This window comes from Anolis carolinensis, chromosome 4, assembly GCF_035594765.1.
Source record: "Anolis carolinensis isolate JA03-04 chromosome 4, rAnoCar3.1.pri, whole genome shotgun sequence".
In the NCBI taxonomy this organism is placed as follows: Eukaryota; Metazoa; Chordata; class Lepidosauria; order Squamata; family Dactyloidae; genus Anolis; species Anolis carolinensis.
Window position 1 is genome coordinate 97,932,267 of NC_085844.1, and position 25,685 is coordinate 97,957,951.

At 39.0% G+C, this 25,685-nt stretch overlaps 1 protein-coding gene and 1 long non-coding RNA gene across 3 annotated transcripts in view; one reads left to right on the forward strand and one right to left on the reverse strand.

Moving 5' to 3' along the window:
• Positions 1 to 13,855, reverse strand: part of snrnp48 (small nuclear ribonucleoprotein U11/U12 subunit 48) — a 16,871-nt gene extending 3,016 nt beyond the window's left edge. For both annotated transcript variants that reach the window (XR_010005715.1, XM_003219809.3), the window contains exons 1-8: positions 13,698 to 13,855; positions 11,717 to 11,830; positions 7,736 to 7,796; positions 7,173 to 7,238; positions 5,852 to 6,040; positions 5,163 to 5,284; positions 3,678 to 3,799; positions 1,936 to 2,085 (exon numbers count right to left, since the gene is read on the reverse strand). Coding sequence is in view for 1 of the 2 variants with exons in the window: in XM_003219809.3 (XP_003219857.2) it covers positions 1,936 to 2,085; positions 3,678 to 3,799; positions 5,163 to 5,284; positions 5,852 to 6,040; positions 7,173 to 7,238; positions 7,736 to 7,796; positions 11,717 to 11,830; positions 13,698 to 13,787 (914 nt within the window). In the remaining variant the exon portion in view is untranslated. The remainder of the gene's footprint in view (positions 1 to 1,935; positions 2,086 to 3,677; positions 3,800 to 5,162; positions 5,285 to 5,851; positions 6,041 to 7,172; positions 7,239 to 7,735; positions 7,797 to 11,716; positions 11,831 to 13,697) is intronic.
• Positions 13,856 to 13,862: 7 nt separating this feature from the next.
• On the forward strand, positions 13,863 to 24,498 carry LOC134298618 (uncharacterized). The gene is made up of 2 exons (XR_010005717.1): positions 13,863 to 14,089; positions 16,460 to 24,498. It is a non-coding gene; the product is annotated as an uncharacterized LOC134298618 (long non-coding RNA).
• The last annotated feature ends 1,187 nt before the right edge of the window (positions 24,499 to 25,685 follow it).

The window sequence follows — 25,685 nt, forward strand, 5'->3', positions numbered from 1 at the left end:
ATGAAATGAAACCCAAAAACATATACTGCATGTCATCATGTTCATGTCTTGTTGGCCTTTCATACCTAGCCAGTTTGAACTACTGTAAGATCTTTAAGACAGTTTGTCTGTTTGCTAATCGTACTGCAAACTGTACATTGAGCTAGAAGTCTATTCATGAACTGAACTGAAGTTGTAGCTTTAATGACAGCAATGTGGACAGCAGATAAATTTGCAAAATATATTTCTTCCAAACCATAAAGATTGCAGCCCCTCTGACCCCCATGAGATAAGCGCTGAATGGATTAGGGGGAAATAAAACTGGTCACATTTCAGCCATCTGAGATATATACAGTAGAGTCTCGCTTATCCAACATAAACGGGCCAGCAGAACTTTGGATAAGCGAAAATGTTGGATAATAAGGAAGGATTAAGAAAAGCCTATTAAATGTCAAATTACGCTATGATTTTACAAATCAAGCACCAAAACATGTTTTACAACAAGTTGACAGAAAAAGCAGTTCAATACACGGTAACGTTATGTAGTAATTACTATATTTACGAATTTAGCACCAAAACATCACAATGTATTGAAAACATTGACTACAAAACACTGACTTCTAAAAAGAAGACTCTGTGGGGTAATACAGAATGTTGGATAAGTGAAGGTTGGATAAGCGAGACTGTACTGTGTGTGTGTGTGTATATATATATATATGTATGTATGTGTGTATACCTAGGCTTTATAGACTTTATAAGTCAAAACTAGCACTTTGAATATTGCTCAGAAATAAGCTGGCAGCCAACTAAGCTTCTGAAAAAGGGGAATGAACTGTGCTTCATGTAGCGACTCCATAGAATTCTATAGTGATATTTTACATTCAGTTAGCCAGTGTCATTACTTTAAAATTACACCTAACTATATATATATATATATATATATATATATATATACACACACACACACACACACAATAGCTGAGCCCACTATGAGATCAGTAGTACTTCCGCAAAGTATTGAAAGGCTAAAACCAAAGTAACTAAAGGAAAGAGAAAAATGCCTTGTTGCAAAGTTTTTTTTCCTTTACATTATTACTGAATCAACAAATTAGCTTAGGATCTCATCATATGGAAGTTTTCCTCTGTTTCTACCCGTTTCTACACACTTCAAAGACAGACTCCCATGGAACCCATCAAATGACGCATGACTGCATCCGGTGGTTCCTTTTGGGAACAGTATGTAGAAACTGGAGGATTTCAAAGATGGGTACAAATTGACTCCAATCCTTTACCTGCACATAGAAAGGCTTAAAATTGGCATTTTCCTTGTGATGGGAAGTGGTGGATTTGTCTGATTACTTTGTGATGTTTCAGTGTGGATGTTTATGTGGGCAGTCTGCTAATGCTCCTTTTTCCATTAGTGGTTTAAAGACGGTGTGGGTCCCATTGAAATAAGTGTTTTAAAAAGTGTGTCTGTCTCTTTTAGTGTAGGGGCCTCAGAGGAATGATTCCATGGAAAGTGGTGTCTCAAAAAGGAAAGGATGGTGTCTTCCGTAGTGTAAGGGCTTAAGAGGAAAGGATCCCATGGAAAGAAGTATTTTAAAAAGTGTGTCTATCTCTGTAGTGTAAGGGCTTCTGTAGTGTAAGGGCTTAAGAGGAAAGGAACCCATGGAAAGAAGTGTTTTAAAAAGTGTGCTGGTATCTTTGCAATGGTTGAACTAGAAAGGGGAAGAGGCAAGATGGGGGTGACTTAATTCCCTGTCTTTTTAAAACACCACACAAAAAAAAAGATCCTAACTAATTTCCCGCCCTTGTGATATGATGTCTTAGTATCACATGCTGTTCCAAATGCCAACCACTCCATGGCTTGCTCACCTGAACCTTTATAAGAAGTTCCTGGCCATAGTTATTCATGTGGTGGCATAAAAGCCATAAATCAGAGACCAAAGAAATTACCTCTCTCTTTTTCTTCGGGAACTTTTTTCTCGGCTTCTTCTTTTGTCTGGACTTCTGCTGGGATTCCTTCTATGCCTAGAGTGATCAACATCCCGAGAACTTCCATCAGACTGTCTTGAGTCAGCAGATCCAGACCTTCGCTCTTCTTTTCTAAAGGAAAATGAAATGGAAAGCTTCAAATGCAGATTCATCAGCTTAGAGAAAAATAAGCTGCTATGATTATATGATCAGCAAGCTAGTGATTAATAAAGACTTTTGAAAAAATGCTGAGTTGTCAATGTTCACACTGCAAACTACTGTAGCCATGTGGTCTTCCTTAAGAATGATCAGAAATGCTTTTTCTTATCTTAACATAAACAATAATATCATCATATGGGCTTATGGTGGTGGCAGGGAGAAGAACCCTTGCTGAACAAGAAGGTCATGTTTGTGTTTCTCACTGAAAAGAGGTCATGAATAAAAAAGTATGATTTTTGTAATGAAAGGGATACATTCCAATTGCTAATAAAATGTTTAACAATTACAAAACCAGGAAATTTACAGCAATTATAGAAGGAATTGCATTCTGAGATTCCTGGGTATTGTTCAGATGTAATGACAAATCTTGAACAAATTCTTGGGACCATGCTCTCTATCCTCCCAATCTTCCAGGAACAAACCATCTGTGAGCAAGTGCCTTGTATCACTACATTTGCTATTTTGGTCAAACTATACCTATGGCTTACTCCAAGGCAGAAAAGGAAGGAAAGTACACAAGCTAAAGAGGGAGCTCATGATCCCAAGGGTCCTCAAAGGCAGTGCAAGACCACACTTTGCTTTCCAAAGAGCAGTCTCTCAAAAGTTTTAATTAGCACTATACTGAATCAAATGCTCCTTGTCTTTGCAGCAAATGCAGTTATTCTGATAATTTGAGTATTTGTGCAACATGCAAGATGACCCATTTTAGTAAGTATCACCTACATCTGGATACGTCTAATGATCTATTCTGTCATACAGCAAATACTGCCTTGTCTGGAGCATGGAATCTCATCCTACACCAGGGCAAGCTAAACACTGCAGCAGATTCACAGTTTCTAGAAAGATATGTGCCAAATAAGACAGACTACATATGTCTTGGTGTAATGGGGAAGTGGCAATAAAATTGGTACATTTCCCATAGCAGCACTCAGGGGGTGCCAATTATGATTGCCAAACACAATTGAAAACATGTATCTCCCTGCTCTTCACAGCAAGCACGCCATTTTCACAGCTTGGAAATATCTCTCTATATGAGAAGTCAAAGTATGTCTGTCTATATGTCTGAAGCACAAAGGCTGTTGTTAGGTGACAATCCAGTGGTCCTTTATGATGTCATTGGATTGGCTGTTGCCAGGCGAAGGGTGATGGAGAGGGAAAGAGAAAGAAGGGATGAAATACGGGGCAGTGGTCCTCCAACACATAGACAACTATGGGCAGATAGGCTAGTTTTTAAAATAAATGCAAAGCCAAATCATGATTTGCCATTTTATATAAAGGACACCGATTTAGTATGCCATTATATACAATGGGATATGAGCATTCATAGATTTGGTATCCACAAGGAGTGTCTTGGAAGCAAGCTGAAGATTTATTATACAAGAAGCTAGCCATGACTGCATTCTACAAAGTCCCATTGTAGCCTTTGTCTTGATTTTACAGTGCTCTGATACTATTGATGAACTTTTATGTCACTTTTGGTTGGTAGTATTGTTAAGATATTTTACCTTCCTGAAGACTTTACTGATAAAGAGGATATTTCATCATCACAAGCTTCTGTGTCCCTATTCTCCTCCTGCCAGTGAGTAGCCAGTTCTTCCATGTGCACCCCAATTACATCTCTGATCACCTGTGCAGAGATTAAAATATTTCATTTTGTTGAATTTATAAACATATTTGGAGACATGGTAGATATTGTGAATAACTTGGTTTAGTTTCTTAAGATGCACCTTTTCACTAATTGAGGGCACCTTTGAATCATCTCACTATGTAACAAAATTTGAACAGTTTTCTGTTCCTGATTTGAATGTGTTATTTCCTGTTTAATTCTGCGGTACTTACTTTGAAAGGAGTTGTTAAACAGTATTCCAGAAACGTTGTTTTTGTGGCTTCCACAAATTATGTTGAATTAGATGAGACTATGAATGTTCACTGAAAAACTAAAGCAAAATGTGCTGCAGGATGTCCTGCAAAAACAAAGTTGTTGCAGTTTAATAAACCTTTTCCATGTTTTTTTGTGAAGAACCAATTAGGAAATGATATGTATAACCCAGGAACAAAAATTGTATTACAATATAATATATATTGTTTTGTTGCTGAACAGATTTGATTATTTCTGAGTTTTGGATTTATTTTATTGGTGTTGGGTTTTGCTTTTATTTGTAAAAAGCATATTTTTAAATGAGTTTAAAACTTAGAAAGTTAATCAGATCGAGTTGGTAGGGTGCTCCCTGCACCTCCAATTGAAAGCAGTTGGGAAGAGGCGGGCAATAAATTTATTACTACTACTATTATGCTATGTAACACAATTTTCGTTCCTGGGTTATAAATGTCATTATCTAACTGGATCTACCATAAAAACATGGAAAAAAATTTATTAAACTGCAAAAACTTTATTTCTGTGGTACATCCTGCAGCTTATTTTGTTATAGTTTTTCAATGAATATTTCATAGAGTCTCAACCAATTCAATATAGTTTATGGCAGCCACAAAAATAACGTTTTTGGAGTGTAACAATTACTTTCAAAGTAAGTACCACACAATCAAAAAGAAAATAACACTGTCAGACCAGGAACAGAAGGTTTTTTTTTCAAATTTTGTTACATTGTATTATTATTGTTAAGCAGTCCCATAATGAGGGAGCCAAAAGTGGGAAACCCTCATCATGCACTACTGTCCCTTAACAACACTTGTAAGTGGAATCATGGAGGTCTCTTACAAAAATCTTGAAAGACAAGACTCATATTATATCCGTACTTTACATTAATTCAATAGTAAGGCAACTAAGAAATGGATCACGAGGGCCAGAATTACTCAGTCCAGGAAGGGTTAGAGCTGATAACTGCAGCTAGAAGTAGATACTCCAGAAGCTTTTATATGTTCCCCTGGGTCTCCACTGAAAAATCTTGATTCCTGAAGTATCTCAGACTTAAAAGTTTGCACTAAAACAACCCAGAGATGATTTACCAGTTGCCACTGCTCCTGGCACTTACCTCTGTGTAGGATTTCTTTGTTATGTGCACATTTTTAGCTCTGTAGGACTGCCGCCGCCTTTTGTAGTCACGCATCTCTGCGAGAATTTCAAGGTGGGACTTGGGACCTTTCTGACCGTCATCTACATGGAAAAGAGATACTTAATTCTTTTGGAGACATATTTATTTCAGTTATTACCATACAAGTTGCATGATGCCATAGCACAGTTCCAGTCTCAATGACACAGTTAGCATCAGAGGGGATCATTCAGGGTAGGACTCAGCAAAATACTGTGCCTGCTACATTTGCTATTTCTGTTGAGAGCTTTTTAATTACCTATATGGAATTTTTACTTTCTGTGGATGATTGGGCAAGTGTCTAACTCGGGCATGGGAAAACGAATTCCTAACAGTAGGCTGTTAAGAATTGTGGTGGCTGAAGTCCAAAACACCCAGAAGGCCGAAGTTTTCCCATGCCTGGTCTAACTGAAATGGCATTAAACAAAAAGTAAATATGAATACAGAATTTTCAGCCTTTTTGCCAGTGTTATATAGTCATTGCTAGAAAGATGACAGGATGGCGGAGGGGAACAGAGGTTTAATTCAAAAGAAAAAAAAAGACATCAACAAGATGGTTTGAAATCCTGTTTCACAGGTTTTACAGTTTCCTGGCATCACACAGAGTGCAGCTGTAACATTTTCCCCCAGACCTTGGTTGATTTTTGCTGCCAAATCTACGAAGAGATCACTGTCATTTTCTGCCAGCTGGGATCTTGACCTCTGGTTCTTTGTCTCAGCAAGAACATAGTCGTAAATTGCAAGGCGGTCAGCCTGGGTCAGATCACAGATGTAGCGCTTGTGGTTTTCTGGAACTTCGACAGGCAGAGAGGAATAAGCACCTATGGTGTGTAAACAAGCTGATTTTATTATTACAATAAAAACAAACAAGTGCTCTGAGCCTCAGAGACAAGAAGAGTGTGAGGGGCTCAACCTCTCAACTTTTAACTTCTCAACCTTTTAACAAAAGCTCAGATTTTAATGCTAAAAGTCAGGTGGGATGGAAGACAGAGCTACATATTCACCCCACAAGTTAAGCTACTGTCTTATTCTGCATTTAAACTATGTGCACCTTGTATTTTAATAGTGTTTTAATATCTTTGTTTTAATGGTGCTGTACCCTGACTCAAACCGCAAGGAGAGACAGGTAGAGTACATTTATTATTACACTATGTAACAAAATTTTTGTCCCTGGGTTCTAAATGTCATTTCCTAATTGGTTCTATCATAAAACATGAACAAGTTTATTAAATTGCAAAAACTGAAAAGTGCATATTTTCATTAAGGAAAATTACAAATGTTTGGGTTTCAGATAATAGAAGAACCAAAAACAAAAACAAAGTTTCTGGAATAAAACAACTACTTTCAAAGTAACTACCGCACAAGTAAACAGGAAATAACACTTTAAAACCAGGAACAGAAAAATTTTCAAACTTTGTTACATGGTGTTATTATCATCATCATCATCATCATCATCATCATCATCATCATCATCATCATCATCTCCACCACTCAATGCATCCTGAACCCAAGGTCACTCTGCATGTTTTAATGAATTGCTTTTGTCCCCAGTCCAACTCACTGCTATATGATCAGGAAATCTCCTCCTCAGTTGATTTGTTTATTAAGGATACTGGGTGCAGTATCCTTAATATCCTTAATTAGTTCTAATACCTAGTCACAGAAAGCAAGCATAAGAAAGAAGTAAATGGACAAATACTATTGGACAAGAAAAAACTCATAGTATCCAAGAACTTGGCCAGAATGTCCTAAGGAAATCTTGCATCAATTATTCCCCAGATGTGTGATACTATACTGTGTTATTCATTTCATCGTGTTTGAATCTTCCCTTTCCTTCAAAGAGCACAGAGGGGCTGGGAAAAACCACATATGGGTTTTCACAACCTTCTCAGACTCAGCACAGTTTCTTTTCCAATATAAATTCTTTGACAACTTTTCTTAATCGCCACTTACCTGGGAAATAACTTCCACACCCTTTGGTAGCAGCTTGTTTAATAATTTCAAACTGCAAATTCTTGTCTGCGTTGAAATAAAAGAACATATTAGAGCAGTTAATGTATTTAAACTCTCTCTGAAGTCTAAAGACAGTATTTAACTTTAAGTCTGAGAAGTACACAGACAAGCAGTTCTTTGGGAATAGAGGAAAGGCTGTATGTTATTGCTTTAAAAACTATTTTCACTCAGAGATCAGATATTTAACAGAATTGATAGTACTGTATGTTGAACTATTTAAACAACACAACAAAGTGTCCTGGCAAACCAAAGACTAAAGAAGTTTTATTTGGCATTTTATTTTATTTACTTTCAATTGTCAGCACAGTTTCCAGTTTATAGCCAGATTATTAGCACAAATAAAGCCTGTTAAACTAACCTTCAACAATTTTAAAGAATGGGAACAGAAATGTGCAGAATCAGAGAAGAAGTGCATTTTTCTTTCATTCAGCCAAACAAATACAATGAGAATCTGATGCCTTATTATTGCTATAACCAGTATATATTATTACATCCATACTCACCCATTAGAACTTTAGGGATTTTAGCTTTTTCATAGAAAAAAGTAGAATCATACATTTCATTCTGGAAGATAAAATATGTAAACAGAGAAGTCACTGTGTAATTATCATGATTATTGACTTGAGTTACTCCAACAGCAGCCCTGTGTCTCTTATTTCGGTGCTAATGCAAAGGGAAGAATCATGACCTTCAGATGTTTTTGAACTGCAATTCCCAGTATTCACTCTGAACTGGCTATACTGGCTAGGACTGTTGCAATTTGATAGCCAACAGTATCTGGAGGACTGCATGAAATGGAGCCATCACAGCTTCTATTAAAATACGTCACTAAAATTTTAGCAGTTATCAAATATCTGCCTATCCTCAAATCTGTAGAAGTGCTGCTATGTTAATGCTGAAATCATTTTCACTGATATTTATTTATAGAATGAATGAATAAATGAAGAACTGCATAGCAAGAAGGTGACTTCTGCAATTGATAATCATATCTTTATTTTCAGCTAGAACGTTTTTAGTTTTATATAAAGTATGGTCATCATCCCTCACTTTTTATCATATATTCAACATGCCCTTTGTATTCTTAGCTACTTCTCTGCATTTAGAAAGTATGTACCTTGCTGCAATGTTATACACACTTAATTAGAAGTAAACTCCAAAGAGGAATGTACTTCTAATAAAGTTGTACAGCATTAGGTGATAGCTTCAGGGAGGGCTTGTAAAGGTATTGGATAAAATGACATTTTTGAGGCCCCTTCCACACAGTTAAATAAAATTTCTCATTTTCTGCTTTAAACTGGAATATATAGCAGTGTGGACTAAAATAACCCAGTTCAAAGCAGATATTGTCAGATTTTCTGCCTTGGTATTCTGAGTTAAATGGCTGTGTGGAAGGGCCCTATGTAAGGCAGGAAGTGGATATCAATGCTCTTCAATTGTTATATGCATATTCACATATTCAGAAACAAATACACTACCATGGTCAGGGAGTGGGAGAATCTAACTAAACTATGTAAGATCACCATAAGAGGCATCCTGGTCCCTAGTGTTGCTTTGCTAGTTTCTGGACTAGCAAAGTTTCACTGCAGTAAACCATATTTCCACAACATGTAGCCTAGTAACTACCAGGATATCATTTGTAACAAATAGCCTGAGAAGCTAGATAGTAGTTCTTCCTGTTAGTTTTCTATAACAAGTCAGCTTTTCTATCAGTGTTTTATGGATGCTTACCTCCTTTCAGATTTAGTATTAAATAATATTTATAGGAAGAATCGAAACAATAGCAAGTTACTCCGAAGTGACGAGGATGGAAGACTGACAAACTCCCCCCCCCATCCCCCTTTCCCCTCTTTTTTTTTCCTTTCTTTCTCCCATTTCTCATTTTATTAAATTGTGTATAAAACTTTCAATAAAAATTAAAAAAGAAGAAAAAAAGAAAAAAAAGATTTAGTATTAAATAATATTTTGCAGACACGCTGCAATTTGGCTTTTAAAATTAATTTTATAATTTATTCATAATAAATAAATTATACAATTCACATACAACTAACATTAACACAGAACATACCATAAATCAGTTAAATAATCATATTTTTATACATGCAATTTCTATGTGCACCACCACCCATGGGACATTTAGGGCCCTTCCACACAGCCCTATATCCCAGAATATCAAGGCAGAAAATCCCACAATATCTGATTTGAACTGAATTATCTGAGTCCACACTCAGATAATGTGAGATTTTTTGCCTTGATATTCTGGGATATAGGGCTGTGTGGAAGGGCCCCTATTCATCCTTAATATTAATAATTCTTATATTGAGTTCTTCTTCAAAATGCTAACGTATGTTATTTGATGAGTTGTCGAAGGCTTTCATGGCTGGAATCAATGAGTTGCTGTGATTTTTCTGAGCTATATGGTCATGTTCCAGAAGCATTTTTTACTGACATTTCGCCTGCATCTGTGGCACACATCCTCAGAGGTTGTAAGGTATGTTGGAAACTAGTCAAGTGGGGTTTATAGATCTGTGGAAGGTTCAGGGTAGGAGAACACCACTCAGAAGACAGCGGAATTCCAAACAAGAAACAATCAGGGCCAGCTAACACCTCCCAACAAAAGATTCCTCCAGGCAGTAACCAGCCAGACCTTGAAGCTGAAAGGCTATTCAAGCTGGCCAATTGAAACATTCACACCTGCCTCAAACAGACAAGATTTTTTTTTCTCCCACCTTGAATATTCCACAAATATATAATCCCCACCTGACTAATTGCCAACATACCTCACAACCTCTGAAGATGCCTATAGTCAAAATGTCAGGAAAGAATAATGACATTCAGCACAGAAATGTCCATACAGCACAGAAAACTCACAGCAACCCTCTGTTGATTTGGTTTATTCCTTTTTCTTTGACAAATATATACATTATCCTACATTCGCTTATCCAACTGTTATTATTTTAATTATTTACTTTATATATCGCTCTTCTCCCCCGGGGGACCCAGAGCGGTCTTACATAATGGCAGAATTAAATGCCACATATAACACAACATGTAGTAAAAACCAAACATAAAACACAAATAAAAGCCGGTATCCAAATCAAATTAAACCATGTGACTATTACAACAGGGGAAATTTAGAGCCAAAGTCAGAGCAAATCCGTGTTCGACTTAATATTAATTTACAGATTTCATCAGGTCATATCAACTCATATCTTAGGATGGACCAAAAGTTTGGTCCCACAGCCAGGTTTTCAGCTGCTGCTTATGGATTATCCAATGCAGTTTGCCTCCCTCCCCTATCCACAGCTGTTTCTCTAGGCAGCAAGGATTGAACTTTTTATGGATTTAATTTCCTACAATGTTGCTACTATAAGTTTATTTTATACAATTCTCTCTTTATTTGTAGTCAATTTGTTAGTAGCCAATTTTTTTTAGTCAATGTTTTCAATATATTGCAATGTTTTGGTGCTAAATTCATAAATGCAGTAATTATTACATAACGTTACCATGTTTTGGACTGCCTTTTCTGTCGATTTGTTGTAAAACATGATGTTTTTGGTGTTTAATTTGTAAAATAATGTAATTTGACCTTTAATAGGCTTTTCCTTAATCCCTCCTTATTATCCAACATTTCCGCTTATCCAATGTTCTGCCTGCCCATTTATGTTGGATAAGTGAGACTCTACTGTATTCTAAGAATTTGCCCCATATTGCCTCAAAATCATTTCTTTTCGTCAATCCTTTTTGCATATTGTTTCACAAGTCAATTTACCATTTATTGCGATGTTCCACAACTCTTTGTACCAATCATCAGTTTCGTATTCATAATTTTCTTTCCATTTCTTTGGCTATAACTAATCTTAAAGCAATAATGAAAATTAATTCTTTCTTTTGCCATTTTAATCTTATATCTCCAAAATGTAATAGAAGTGCTATATTTGGATTTTATTTTGGTAGATTAATAGCATGTTATTAATTTTAACAAATACTTTTTTTTTACATTCCCATCATAAATGTATACAAGTTCCAGTTCCTTGTTGCAACTCCAACAATTTTGTAGATTGTGTTGCCGAAGGCTTTCATGGCTAGAATCACTGGGATGCTGTGAGTTTTCAGGGCTGTATGGCCATGTTCCAGAAGCATTCTCTCCTGACGTTTAGCCCACATCTATGGCAGACATCCTCAGAGGTTGTGAGGTTCCAAAGCACCTCACAACTTCTGACGATGCCTGCCATAGATGTGGGCGCAACATCAAGAAAGAATTCTTCTGGAACATGGCCATACAACCCGGAAAACACACAGCAACCTAATTTTGTAGACTGTTTCTTTTTTAAAAAAAAAATTGAGTCTTTTAAAGAAAACTATGTCCCTCAACCTGTTTAGGCCAATCTATCTGGAAGCCCACTTCGAAGTCTTTACAACTATGAACCCACTTTTACTTTCAAAAGAAAACCGAAAGAGGAAAGAATACTATGTAAGTATATCACCTCCTCTTCTTTGGAGTACTCCAGTTTCCTCAGCCTGCAGGATATCATATGCTTCTCTAGGGAAGACGCAGGCATTTGGTGGTTAGGATCATAGGGACACGATACTTTCTGACACTGGAGAGAAAAGGACAAGGCAGTTTATAGGTTTGATACAAGGCATGCATCCCCCAGAAGCATCCTCTGGTCTCTTTTCCTCTCTGCTCTGTATTTCTTTTACACCTTGCAAGATCTCCCATCACCTTATACCATCTTCTGGATGTCGAACTCTCAAGGAATTAACCTTTTCTTCCCTCAAATTTCAAAATAAACTATCATTGAGGGAATCAAATAAGGTGAGTGTAACTACTGGAGTTTTTCTTTTAGGAAGGAAATGGGAGAAGGCCTTCTTGGTGGTTGCTCTGAGACCATATAGAACTCCCTTCTAAGCAAGGCTCGGGCCCCATCTACACTGCCATATAATTCAGTTTCTGGATCCAGATTATCTGCTTTAAACTGGATTGTATGAATAAACACTGTCATATAACCCAGGCTCCTTATACACTGTCCTTATATCCCAAGATCCGATCCCAGATTATCTGCTTTGAACTGAATTATATGAGCCTACACTGCCAGATAATTGGGGATAAGCAGATAATCTAGGATCAGATCCTGGGATATAGGGCAGTGTATATCCAGTGCCAGTTCAAACCTGATAATCTGGATTATATGGCAATGTAGATGGGGCATCTGTTTGGCCTTTTCCACACAGCTGTATAAAATCCCACATTATCTGCTTTGAACTGTAATATATGGCAGTGTGGACTCAGATAACCCAATTGAAAGCAGATATTGTGGGAGTTTCTGTCTTGATATTCTGGGTTATATGGCTGTGTGGAAGGGCCCTTGTTTGGTTCATGATCAGGCAAAAGCCCTTTTATTTAAACTGGCTTTCAAGTCCTAACAGGTTGGGGTTCATACTTGAAAACCTGTAAACATAAAATATGTTCAGTGGATATTATAGTTTTAATATATAATGTGTGGAATATTTATTTCTTTTGATGTTTTACTTGAATTTGGTGATTTAATGCTTTTCAAAAAGACATAGATGGTACATATTAAAAGCTTGTGTGGGGTGTAGCGGTTTGCAGGTTGGACTCCAGCTGGACCTACACTGCCATATAAAATCCAGATTATCTGCTTTGAATTGGATTATATGGCAGTGTAGACTCATATAATCCAGTTTAAAGGAGATAATGTGGATTATCTGCCTTGAACATCTAGATTGTATAGCAGTGTAGATCTAGCTTATGATTCTGGAGGATAGGGTTTGAATCCCCAGTCAGGATGCATCTACACTATAGGATTAATGCACTTTGACACCACTTGGATTGCAATGGCTCATTGCTACCTATGAAATTATGGGAGTTGCGATATTGCAAGATCTCCTCTGCCAAAGGCCCCTTCTTCACTGCCATATAAAATCCAAATTATCTTTGAACTGGATTATATGGCAGTGTTGACTCATATAATCTAGTTCCAGGCAGATAATGTGGATTATCTTTGATAATTTGAATTATATGGCAGTGTAGAAGGGGCCAATGAGTACTGGTGCCACAGCAATGATTCCACAGCATTGAGGCATGGCAGTTAAAGCGGTGTCAAACTGCATTAATTCGACAGTGCAGCTGGAGTAAGGGAGCCTCAATTTGCATATCATGTCTCTGGCCCTTCTATACTGCCATCTAGTCCAAATTATAAAATCAAATAATCCACATTATGTCCTCGAACCGGATTATATGCGTCTACACTGCCATATAATCCGGTTCTAAGAAAATAATCTGGATTTTATATGGCAATGTTGTGTCAAAATGGGACACAAGATGGCTCCCAATGTAAGTTAAAATCATGTACAAAACATAATCATGCGTTTATGCGTTTTATAAACTCAAGGCAGTTTTAAAAGGCGGTTAAAACACAATGATAAAAAGTGAATGACACTTACTGGGGCTCCGAAACACACCGCAGAGGGAAACGCGGGCCCTGTTTCCACCGCCATGATGGGTAAGGGCAGGTTCACGGCCTCTCGCGCCATTTCTACTCCTGGCAAAACACTGGCCTTGTTTCTATGCCCTCGTTTCCTCGTTCCAGGAGGCGGAGCAAAATCTCGCGAGACTGTCCAACTTTTCCAGAAAGGCTATTATTGCGGGAAGAGTGCGGCCTCTGTCGGCGGAGTGCGGCGTTGCAGGTGAAGCCAAGGGGCTTTGCATCAGACCAGTCCTTGTTTAATGTTCATGCTATCGTCCATAGTTTTGTTTGAAGTCAACTCGGTATTAGGTCAGTATCCTTGTTCTGTCTGGCTCCCCACTTTTCACACAAAGCCTTCAAATAGCTAAGGTAAATGCATGCCTTCTCTCTCTGAATAGTCTTGCAATCCAAGTTGCACATTCATGTTGCATCAACTAAATTGCAAACATTCTATTGCATCACATATCCTTCTACATGTATTCATTTTATTGCATTACACTAATTAAACGGGGAAATGTGGTTTTGATTGTTGATTGCATGTGATTTGAAATAAGATGTTGAAAGATATATATGTATATGTATATCTGTGGAGATTATATATGTGTGTGTGTACATATATATACTGTATATCAGCTTTTAACCCTGTGTATCTGCAAGCTGCCATGAATCCCATTCTGAGAGAAAGGTGGCACACACACATATGTGTGTTAAAGTACATGTACGTATGTTTTTATCACAAAGACTTGCCACAAGAATTGCATTTATTCTGCCCTGTATCCCAGGATCTGATCTCAGATTACAGCACAGTCTCACTTATCCAAGCTCAACGGGCCGGCAGAAGCTTGGATAAGCGAGTATGTTGGATAATAAGAAGGGATTAAGGAAAAGCCTATTAAACATCAAATTAGGTTATGATTTTACAAATTAAGCACCAAAACATGTTATACAATAAATTTGACAGAAAAAGTAGTTCAATACACAGTAATGTTATGTTGTAATTACTGTATTTATGAATTTAGCACCAAAATATCACGATATATTGAAAACATAGACTACAAAAATGGCTTGGATAATCCAGAAGCTTGGATAACTGAGACTCTACTGTATCTCTTTGTATTGGATTATCTGAGTCTACACTGCCAGATAATCTGGGATCAGATCCTGGGATACTGAGCAGTGTACATCCAGCCAAAGAGTGTCATGTTGCCACGGAGACATTGTGAGGAAGGCCCTCTCTTATTGGACTATTGGATTATGACCTGTTAGGATCACAACCTAATGGGGTTTATGATCTGTTAGGATCATAACCTATTGGGTAGCAGAGTTTGAGGAGTGTTCCTTTAGTTTATTGGGTAATGGAAGATCACTGGGCACATAAATACCTTGTTTCTGTTCGACACTCAATCAGACAAAAATTCAAGTAAAAGGTAAAGGTTTCCCCTGACGTTAAGTCTGGAGAACAAGCCCTATGAGGAGCGGCTTAAAGAGCTGGGCATGTTTAGCCTGCAGAAGAGAAGGCTGAGAGGAGACATGATAGCCATGTATAAATACGTGAAGGGAAGTCATAGGGAGGAGGGAGCAAGCTTGTTTTCTGCTGCCCTGCAGACTAGGACACGGAACAATGGCTTCAAACTACAGGAAAGGAGATTCCACCTGAACGTCAGGAAGAACTTCCTCACTGTGAGGGCTGTTCGACAGTGGAACTCTCTCCCCCGGGCCGTGGTGGAGGCTCCTTCTTTGGAGGCTTTTAAGCAGAGGCTGGATGGCCATCTGTCGGGGGTGCTTTGAATGCGATTTCCTGCTTCTTAGCAGGGGGTTGGACTGGATGGCCCATGAGGTCTCTTCCAACTCTACTATTCTATGATTCTATGATTCTAGTCATGTCTGACTCTGGGGGTTGGTGCTCATCTCCATTTCTAAGCCGAAGAGCCGGCGTTGTCCATAGACACCTCCAAGGTCATGTGGCCGGCATGACTGCATGGAGCACCATTACCTTCCCGCCGGAGCAGTACCTATTGATCTACTCACATTGGCATGTTTTCAAACTGCTAGGTTGGCAGGAGCTGGAGCTAACAGCGGCTGCTCACGCCACTCCCGAGGTTTGAACCTGGGACCTTTCGGTCTTCAGCTCAGTGCTTTAACGCACTTCGCCACCAGGGCTCCAGATTCAAGTAGACATCTTTAAAATAACATGTTTGTTTTACTCATAACTTCATGTATTTAAATGTGCAGGTAAATTTCTTGTCATGTTAAGCTTTAAGAAGTTTTAGTTTGTATCTTTAATTTATAGTCTTTCATAACAATCTACTTCCAAGAGACTCAAGCCTCAACTGTCTTCTAACTCCTAACACTGGCTTCTGTACTCAGACTTAAGTCTCAACTGTCTTCTAACTCCTAACATTGGCTTCTGTACTCAAACAGACCTAAGCCTCAGCTGTCTTCTAACTCCTAACACTGACCTCTGTATTCAAATAGACTCAAGCCTCAACTGTCATCCTTTTAAATGGTCACATGGTCTGCAGCTCCTCCCACTGCTTCAAGTACATAGAGCTAAGAAAATTGCAAACCAAAGAAGACATACTCTTCAGGAAATAAATCGACACATTATAAAAGACTAATCATTAAATAGAGGAGGCTTGAGCTGAAGAAGGGAGAAAGTAGATGGGCAGCAGTCCCAGTGACACCTAGGCAAGAGAGAAAGGCAAGTACATATGCTGTTTGTTTTTTTTTTCGTGTCAGGAGCAACCGGAATTGCTTCTGGAGTGAGAAAATTGGCCGTCTGCAAGGACATTGCCCAGGGGACGCCCGGATGTTTTGATGTTTTACCATCCTTGTGGGAGGCTTCTCTCATGTCCCCGCATGGAGCTGGAGCTGATAGAGGGAGCTCATCCGCGCTCTCCCCGGGTGGGATTCGAACCTGGCAGCCTTCAGGTCAGCAACCCAATCTTCCAGTCACAAGGCTTTTATCCCCTAGGCCATCGGAGGCTCCTACATATGCTGGTAAACAAAAGGCAAGTGATAGACAGAAAGTGTCAATTTTCTCTGTATATTCCCATGCCAATGATCTCACTACCCATATTGACAGGTGTTGGAGATGCATTGTAGTTCAATTCCAAATCAGTTCAGCGGCATATAAATCCCCAGTAAGAAATTCATATCTTGACAGGGAACATGGACCTTTAGTCCCATCATGTCCCACATAAGAGGCAATATTGGGAAACAGAGGCCCCTTCTACACTGCCATATAAAATCCAGATTATCTGCTTTGAACTGGATTATATAGTAGTGTAGACTCATATAAACCAGTTCAAAGCAGAGAATGTGGACGATCTACTTTAATAATCTGGATTATATGGCAGTGTAGAAGGGGCCCCAATGGTTTTCCATGGCCAAGCAGGGATTAAAACCATGGTTGCCAGAGTCATAGTCCAATATTCAAATCACTATACAACCCTGGCTCCGTCAAAACTTAATCATAAGACATGATCTTCAGAAGTAATACAAATGTTTGCTCTACTCTGGAGTCTATACGGTATTTAAAGTGAAAGCTGTGATGATGATTTGTGTCTTGAAGTTGGTCAGCGTGACTTCCTTTTTGCTTTTCAAACTATGGCAACTCTAGGTTACACAAATAAACAAGTTTTTGAACGTTCATCAATGCTGCAGAATAAATGCAAGTTGACACCACTTTAACTACTATGGTTCAATGCTCTGGGATTTGCAGACCCAATTCAAAATGGTGATCATAAGGAGCAAAATCCTAAGTGGGTTTGGTCTAGACTTCTTAAAAACTATCTTCTCCCACATCATTATCTTGATCATTTAGATCTTTTGTCACAGGGCCTATAGTTGCCTCCCATTGGCACCAGAGGTTCGGCTAGTTGCGGTTGTTGTATGTTTTCTGGGCTGTATAGCCATGTTCTAGAAGTATTCTCTCCTGACATTTCGCCCACATCTATGGCAGGCATCTTCAGAGGTTGTGAGCTATGGAGAAACTCAACAAGGAAGGTTTATATATATCTGTGGGAAGTCCAGGGTGAGGGAAGAACTCTTGTCAGTTGGAGGCCAGCGTGAATGTTGCAGTTAAACACCCTAATTTGCATTGAATGGCTTCATCTATTGGCTACTTTCTGCCTGGGGGCATCCTTTGTTAGCTGCCCCTAGTTCCCATGTCTCAGAGTGTTGCTTCTTATTTACTGTTCTGATCTTTGAGTTTTTTAATACTGATAGCCAGATTTTGTTCATTTTCATGGTTTCCTCCTTTCTGTTGAAGTTGTCCACATGCTTGTGTATTTCAATGGCTTCTCTGTGTAGTCTGACATGATAGTTGTTGGAGTGGTCAAGCATTTCTGTGTTCTCAGATAATATACTGTGTCCAGGTTGGTTCATCAGGTGCTCTGCTATGGCTGATTTCTCTAGTTGAGTTAGTCTGCAGTGCCTTTCATGTTCTTTGACTCGTGTTTGGGTGCTGCATTTGGTGGTCCCTATGTAGACTTGGCCACAGCTGCATGGTATACGGTAGACTCCCGCAGAGGTGAGAGGATCCCTCTTGTCCTTAGCTGACCGTAGCATTTGTTGGATTTTCTTTGTGGGTTTGTAGGTTGTGTTTCTTCATCAGTTTTCCTATGTGGTCAGTGGTTTCCTTGATGTATGGTAAGAACACCTTTCCTCTGGGTGGATCTTTGTTTTTACTCTCCTGGCTTGGTCTTGGCCTTACAGCTCTTCTGATGTCCATGGTGGAGTATCCATTGCCTGTAGAGCCCAGTTTAGGTGGTTTAGTTCACCTTGGAGGAGGTGAGGTTCGCAGATTCTTTGTGCATGGTCTATCAGGGCTTTGATTGTGCTTCTTTTTTTCTTGGGTGATAGTTGGAGTTTTTATGAAGGTATCTATCTGTGTGTGTAGGTTTTCTGTAAACTGTGGCCCAATTGTTGATTGGGTTTGCAGATGACCAGAACATCTAGAAATGGCAGTTTTCCTTCCTTTCCCTTTTCCATGGTGAATTGGATGTTTGGGTGGATGCTGAGTTCCTCTTCCCCATGGCTCCAAATGGTAAAGGTGTCATCAACATATCTGAACCATACAGTTGGCTATTTTGGCACTGTTTCTAGGGCCTGTTTTTCAAAGTATTCCATATAGAAATTTGCTACTACTGGGCTGAGAGGGCTCCTGATGGCCACTCCCTCTTTCTGTTCATAGTATCCATTGTCCCACTGAAAGTAACTAGTGGTGAGACAATGGTGAAACAGGGCTGTGATGTCTTCTGGGAAGTTTTGTTTGATTAGTGTGAGGGTGTCAGCTACCGGGACCTTAGTAAATAGGGACACCACATCGAAGCTGATCAGGATGTCCTTGGTGTTTAACTTGAGGTTGCTGATCTTTTCTATGAAGTGTGTTGAGTCCTTGATATAGTGCGCAGTGAGCCCAATATGGGTTTGTAGCTGTGTAGCCAGAATTTTTGCCAGGTTGTAAGTCGGCGATCCAGTGGCACTCACAATAGGTCTGAGTGGGATGGCGTCCTTGTGGATTTTTGGGAGTCCATAAAGCCTGGGTGGGAGGGCTTCTGATTTGCACAGCTGTTGGCATATGTCGAAGTTAATGGAGGAGTTCTTGATCAGAGTGTTAGTTTTTCTGGTGATTTTGCTAGTTGGGTCTTGTTTTAGTTTCTTGTATATTCGGCTAGTTTTCTGAACCAGGGTCCAAGATACTTATTGGAAAACAATAGCTCATTGTCAGACTATGTAAGTGGAACACAGTGAAATGGCATCTGTTTCAGCTCTTAAATAGGACACACTGCAAACAAAACAAAGGTGTAGTTTACAGAGACATTTGGATTTGGCAGACTACTCTGTTGTGGGCTATTCATGATACTGAAAGTGCTTAGATCTATTTATGCTTCAATTAATTTTGTACTTTAAGAAGCTGGATGCAATTTAAGGAAAGCACCAACCCTTCTGTCTTCTCAGACAGTAATCAAGTATTTACTTTCTTCAGAATTAATTACTCACAGGGCTATTTCTGCTTGTTTCATTTTATGACGGTAGCCGATATGACATATATTGCAGATTTCTCACTATTTCAGCATCATGTTTTCAGTCTTCTAATTTCCCAGATGGGGCTGTAGCAGATGTAGGCAAGGGCAGTTGGCGGATGGACAGACTCGAGCATGTCTGGAAATGATACCCCACACTTGACAGGGGATTTTGTTTCTTCAGAGCAGCGTTCTGCATAAGGGCTTCTCTTGGCAGCAGTCCAGGTGAAGATAAGGTGAAGATAAGGTTCCAAAATGCTGAAGGGGCTGAGCATGAAAAAAGGAACAGGAGAACTCACTGCCAATATGGTCCCATTCAGGAGGACATGCTGAACTATGTCAGAAGGACATTGAAACGAACAGGAATGCTACAAGCACTCTTCTTGAACAAAGACAGCAAGGAGCTTCATGATGTTTGTTATCAGAAGGAAAGTTTTTTTAAAAAAATCTACTTAAAAAGGGGAAAACTAAGGGCCAAAGGAAGCACAATACAGTGTTCCCTCACTACTTCGCGGTTCACTTTTCGTGGATTCGCTGTTCACCGTTTTTCAATAAACTCTAAAAGACTATTATAAATAATAAAAATTACAAGGAAGGGAGGAAGGAGAAGCCGAAGGAAGAGAAAAGGAGCCCAAGCGTCAACAGGAGGAGAAGGAGGTCATTTATCAGCACACTATTGGTTGATAAAGACTTAAAATAGTGTATAACTACTAAAATAATGTATAAATATTAAAATAAATATAGTGTCCCTAATTTGCGGATTTTCACTTATTGCGGGTGGTCCTGGAACCTAACTTCAGTGATAAGTGAGGAAACACTGTACTTTGGGTTTCAATATTTATTTTGAACTGCCTTATTTCAGTAGAGGATTGCCAAGCTTGGGTTTCAGCTTCTGTAAGCAGAGTTCAGTTCATGGAGGAAAATTGAGTTTTCTTGTTGCCTTAATTTCTCTTGTAGATCCCTCTGTCATTTTGAAATGTTGCTCTTGAGAGCAAGAAAATCTTCTTGAATAGTAAAAGGTAAAGGTTTCCCCTGACGTTAAGTCCAGTTGTTTCCGACTCTGGGGGTTGATGCTCATCTCCATTTCTAAGCCGAAGAGCCAGCGTTGTCCAAAGACACCTCCAAGGTCATGTGGCTGGCATGACTGCATGGAGCACCGTTACCTTCCCGCTGAAGCGGTACCTATTGATCTACTCACATTTGTATGTTTTTGAACTGCTAGGTTGGCAGGAGCTGGGGCTAACAGCGGCTGCTCATTCTGCTCCTGGGATTTGAACCTGGGACCTTTTGGTCCATAAGTTCAGCAGTTCAGCACTTTAACACAATGTGCCACCAGGGGCTCTTGAATAGTAGAACCCAAAAATTATAGTTTAACTCCCAAGCAACTACTTTTTTTTGTTTCATTTTGTATTTTTACTGTTTCATTTATTTATCTTGTTGTGTGCAGACATGAATATTACACTCTCTGTGTGTATGTATATATGTGTGTGTGTGAAAGAGCACATAAATAATAATAATAATAATAATAATAATATGAAATCCAGCATGCCTGTCTTGTTTGCTGTGTCATACAATAATAATAATAATAATAATAATAATAATAATAATAATAATAATAATTTATTTATACCCCGCTACCATCTCCCTGAAGAAACTCAGGGCGGCTCACAGTAGCACTCCAAGTGCTGTATATAAACAACAATACATAGGTATATACACAGTGACACAAGTATAAAACCCAACACATATAAAACCCAGCTAATGTAAAAAGTATAAAGTTTCCTAAAATGCAGTAGAACCTGCAAATAAAGCTGCCTGTCTGCAGTAACAGATCAAATCATTGTGCGGAGTGACACAATTGGTGGCTCATCGAGGTGGCTATAGATTACACAGGTCAAAGGCCTGTCTGAAGAGCCATATTTTTAAACTTGCCTGAAAGGCTTGAAGAGTGGGGGCTAATTTAATTTCTTTAGGGAGGGTATTCCAGAACCAGGGAGCCACCACCGAGAAGGCCCTCTCTCTTGTCCCCATCAACCATACTTGAGATGGTGGTGGTACTGAGAGAGGGGCCTCTCGAGCAGATCTCACTGCTGGTTCATAGAAGGAAATGTGGTCTTGAAGATAGGTTAGACCTGAAGTGTATAGGGCTTTACCTGCACTTTGAATTAGGCCTGGAAACTTGTCAGAAGCCAGTGGAGCTTCTTTAAAAGGGGCTTGGCATGCTCTCTAAAGCTCGCTCCAGTTAGTAATCTGGCTGCCGATCTTTGCACTTAATGCAGTTTCAGAGTCATCTTCAGAGGCAGCCCCATGTAGAGTGCATTACAGTAGTGTATTCTGGATGTAACTAAGGTGTGGCCAAGTCAGGCTTTTTGAGGTACGGTCACAGATGGCACACATATTTTAACTGTGTGAATGCCCTCTCGGCCACTGCCGACACCTGAGCTTCAAGTGTCAGCGATGAATCCAGGAGACACCCAGACTGTGAACCTGTCTCCTCAGGGGGAGTGTAACCCCATCAAGAATAGGTTTCCACCCTATTTCCTGATCGGCCTTGCAACTGGACCTCTGTTTTATCTGGATTAAGTCTCACCTTGTTGACCCTCATCCAATCCATCACTGCCAGGCACTTGGTAGAATTTGGTAGAAAAGAGTAGTACAAAAAGAGTAGTAGAGTTTTATGTCATCTGCATAGAAATGGCATCCAACTCCAAAACTCGGAATGACTCCACCCAGCGGTTTCATGTAGATGTTGAAAAGTATGGGGGAAAGAACCTTGTGGGACCCCACAGGTCAATGGCCAGGGATCAGAGCAGGTGTCCCCTAGCATCACCATCTGGATATGATCCTCCAGGAAGGAGCGGAGCCTCTGAAACGCAGTATCCCCAAGACCCATTCTGGAGAGCTGACCCAGAAGGATACCATGGTCAATGGTATCAAAAGCTTACTGCAGTGGACCTTCTAATATCCCACTCCCAGTCATAACTGAGGCCCCCTCTACACTGCTATATAATCCAGATTATTAAAGCAGATAATACACATTAAATGAGTCTACACTGCCATATAATCCAGTTTAAAGCAGATGATCTAGATTTTATATGGTAGTGTAAAAGGGGCCTGAAATTCCCCTGGGCATTTCCATTATAAATTAATCTAAATGGGGAATTGCCAAATCAACTATGAAGCCAAGGAGATATTGCATTATAACTTAGATAAATATATAAAATGGATTATTTATCTGTCTGTTTTTCAATTGCCTCTGCTTCACCTGTGGACCATATGACTTCCCCTCCATTAATAATGCAGGCTTTGGAAGCAAAGCAGTTTTTGGAACCAGCTGGATATTCATGAAAGAAACATATTCTGCAGTCATTATTTTAATTAATGTTAGATTTTGCCTAACTGCTTAGTATCTTTGGTGACATCAGATGTTCCTTGAAGGTCTGCTGTGGAGTGCATCCAAGACTATCTCTTTGGGGGACGGTTTCACTATATTGTCTTGGATTGAGACAAAAGTTTCATAGGCATTCTTATTTTTTTAAAAATGCTATCCTGCCTGCCTAAGTAATGAACCGACAGCTCCATCTGCACTGGATAGATTCTCAAAAAAAAAACATTTTCTCATGAATAAATTGTGCGAGGCATAACACAGGGATGAGCTGATCTTAAGGATATGTACGTGGTTGGGACAGCAGGCCATGTGAAGGTGCTTGTAGATGTGTGTTTTTTTTAAAAATCAAAGCAGTGAGAATAAAGAATACATCACATTAAAATGAACAGCTAATCAAACAACTGGCCAAATAAAGAAGGAAAAATTAGCCATATATTTCAATTGCTTCATAAAGTGAAGTGCCTGTAGAATTCAAACTTTATTTGCAATCCCTTTGGTTTTCTCTGACTAGTTGCTGTTAGGTATTCATATCCATTCTAAGATTGCTTCTGTGTGGCTCATGTTGCCGACATGACTGCAGAATAAAACATTCATTTTGAAGTATAGAGACGCTAAGGGCTTATGTATAATATATTAATCCACAAAGTGCAGTGTTCTGTTGCCGACATCAGGCATGAGGTCTCTGAAATCAGAGTAATCAGCCCAAATCTCTAAGGCATTAAAAAGTAGCTCCAGAGCATATGGAACACACGTATAGTATAAACAAAATTTACCAAAATGAATCTATTTGGGGGATATTTTCACTATGAAGAATCATGTAGACCTTCCTCTTCATAATTTTTCCTCATCTCATAGAGTAAGAATACTGCTGTAAGCTCTCTTCCTTTTTCAGTATCTCAAGGAAGTAACTTTACATTGGACTCAAAGAAAGAATTCTTAAAGGGAATATTTTCTAAGGCAGTGCTGCGGCATTCAAAGAGGCATGAATGGAGGGCTTAAGGGAGAAACGTGCCAAGAGGAAGGAGCATTAAGCCAACCCTGACTGGGACCGCCTTCCACCTGGAAACCGATGTCCTCACTGCGGGAGAACATGCAGATCAAGAATAGGTCTCTTCAGCCATCTACGGACACCCCCCCCCCCAAGATGGAAGTCCATCCTCGAACTACGAGAGATCGCCTAAATAGCAAAAAATAAAATAAAAAGTGTACTTCAGTATCTTTTTGTTCAGTATTTATTGATTGCTTCATATGTTTATATATGCGTTTTAATTGCTGCTATTTTGTACTGTATTTAATGTGTTAGAAGCGGTCTCTTCGTGGGAGAAAAGCGGAATATAAATAAATATTTATCATTATTATTATTATTATTATTATCATTATCATTATTATCTTGGCTACAAGAAAAACAACTGTTGTTTCTGTGATTTAAAAATCATGCTTTATCCTAAAAATATTAATATTACAATCAATAGACAATGTCTGGTCACAAATATTGTTAATCATCAGAAGTATTGTAGTGTGCGTTTATAAATTTAGTAAGCATGCACCTTAAATCAATGCAACCAAATAGGTATTGAATTGTGTCAGAAGCAAAGCAGAATTTTATAATTCTGGTAAGGAATTGTCTGAGGCCCCTGAAAAAAATCCCACATTATCTGCTTTGAACTGGAATATATGGCAGTGTGGACTCAGATAACCCAGTTCACAGCAGATATTGTGCGTTTTTTTGCCTTCGTATTCTGGGTTATATGGCTGTGTGGAAAGGCCCTGAGAGCATCCAAAGTCTTCACAAGATGTAACTGAGAGGTAGGACACACATTGCAGAGTTCCCAAAAATTTCTTTTACTGCACTCTCAAATTTCATTTGACATGATTACAAAATTCCACATTATAATTAAACCTTCACTTCGATTTAATGATGTTTGGCAATACATCCTAGGAAGAGTATGTGCATATTGGAACAGAGAAATCCCATCAGTGAAACAACTGATGTTGCCTGAGGCTTTGTTGCCCTTTCATTATTTTATTTCAAACCTAGGAGTCTGGATGAAACACCATAAGAATATTGTTCCAATAAAATTTAACAAATATATTTCCAAACATACACTTAACCGGTTAATTGTTTTCTCTCATTTTTTTTCTTTCTTTTTTGGCAGGCGAAATTGAATATATATTTTTTATTGTTAGTAAAGCCTAATGGCTTTACTAACAATAAACGGCGCTCCATGCAGTCATGCCAGCCACATGACCTTGGAGATGTCTATGGACAACGCTGGCTCTTCGGCTTAGAAATGGAGATGAGCACCAACCCCCAGAGTCGGTCACGACTGGACTTAACGTCAGGGGAAACCTTTACCTAAAGCCTAATGGGGGCTAGGATTTAGGCTTCACTACCTGCAGCCAGTGTGAGTTCATGTGAATGATAGTGAGAGTGCTTTTGAGATCATGTGCACAGTTAACTTCTTATTGGATCAAGTACAGCCCCCCATCATGTGTTTGAACAGAAGCTTTCTGCATTAGAGAGCTTCAATTCTATGTCACTCAAACC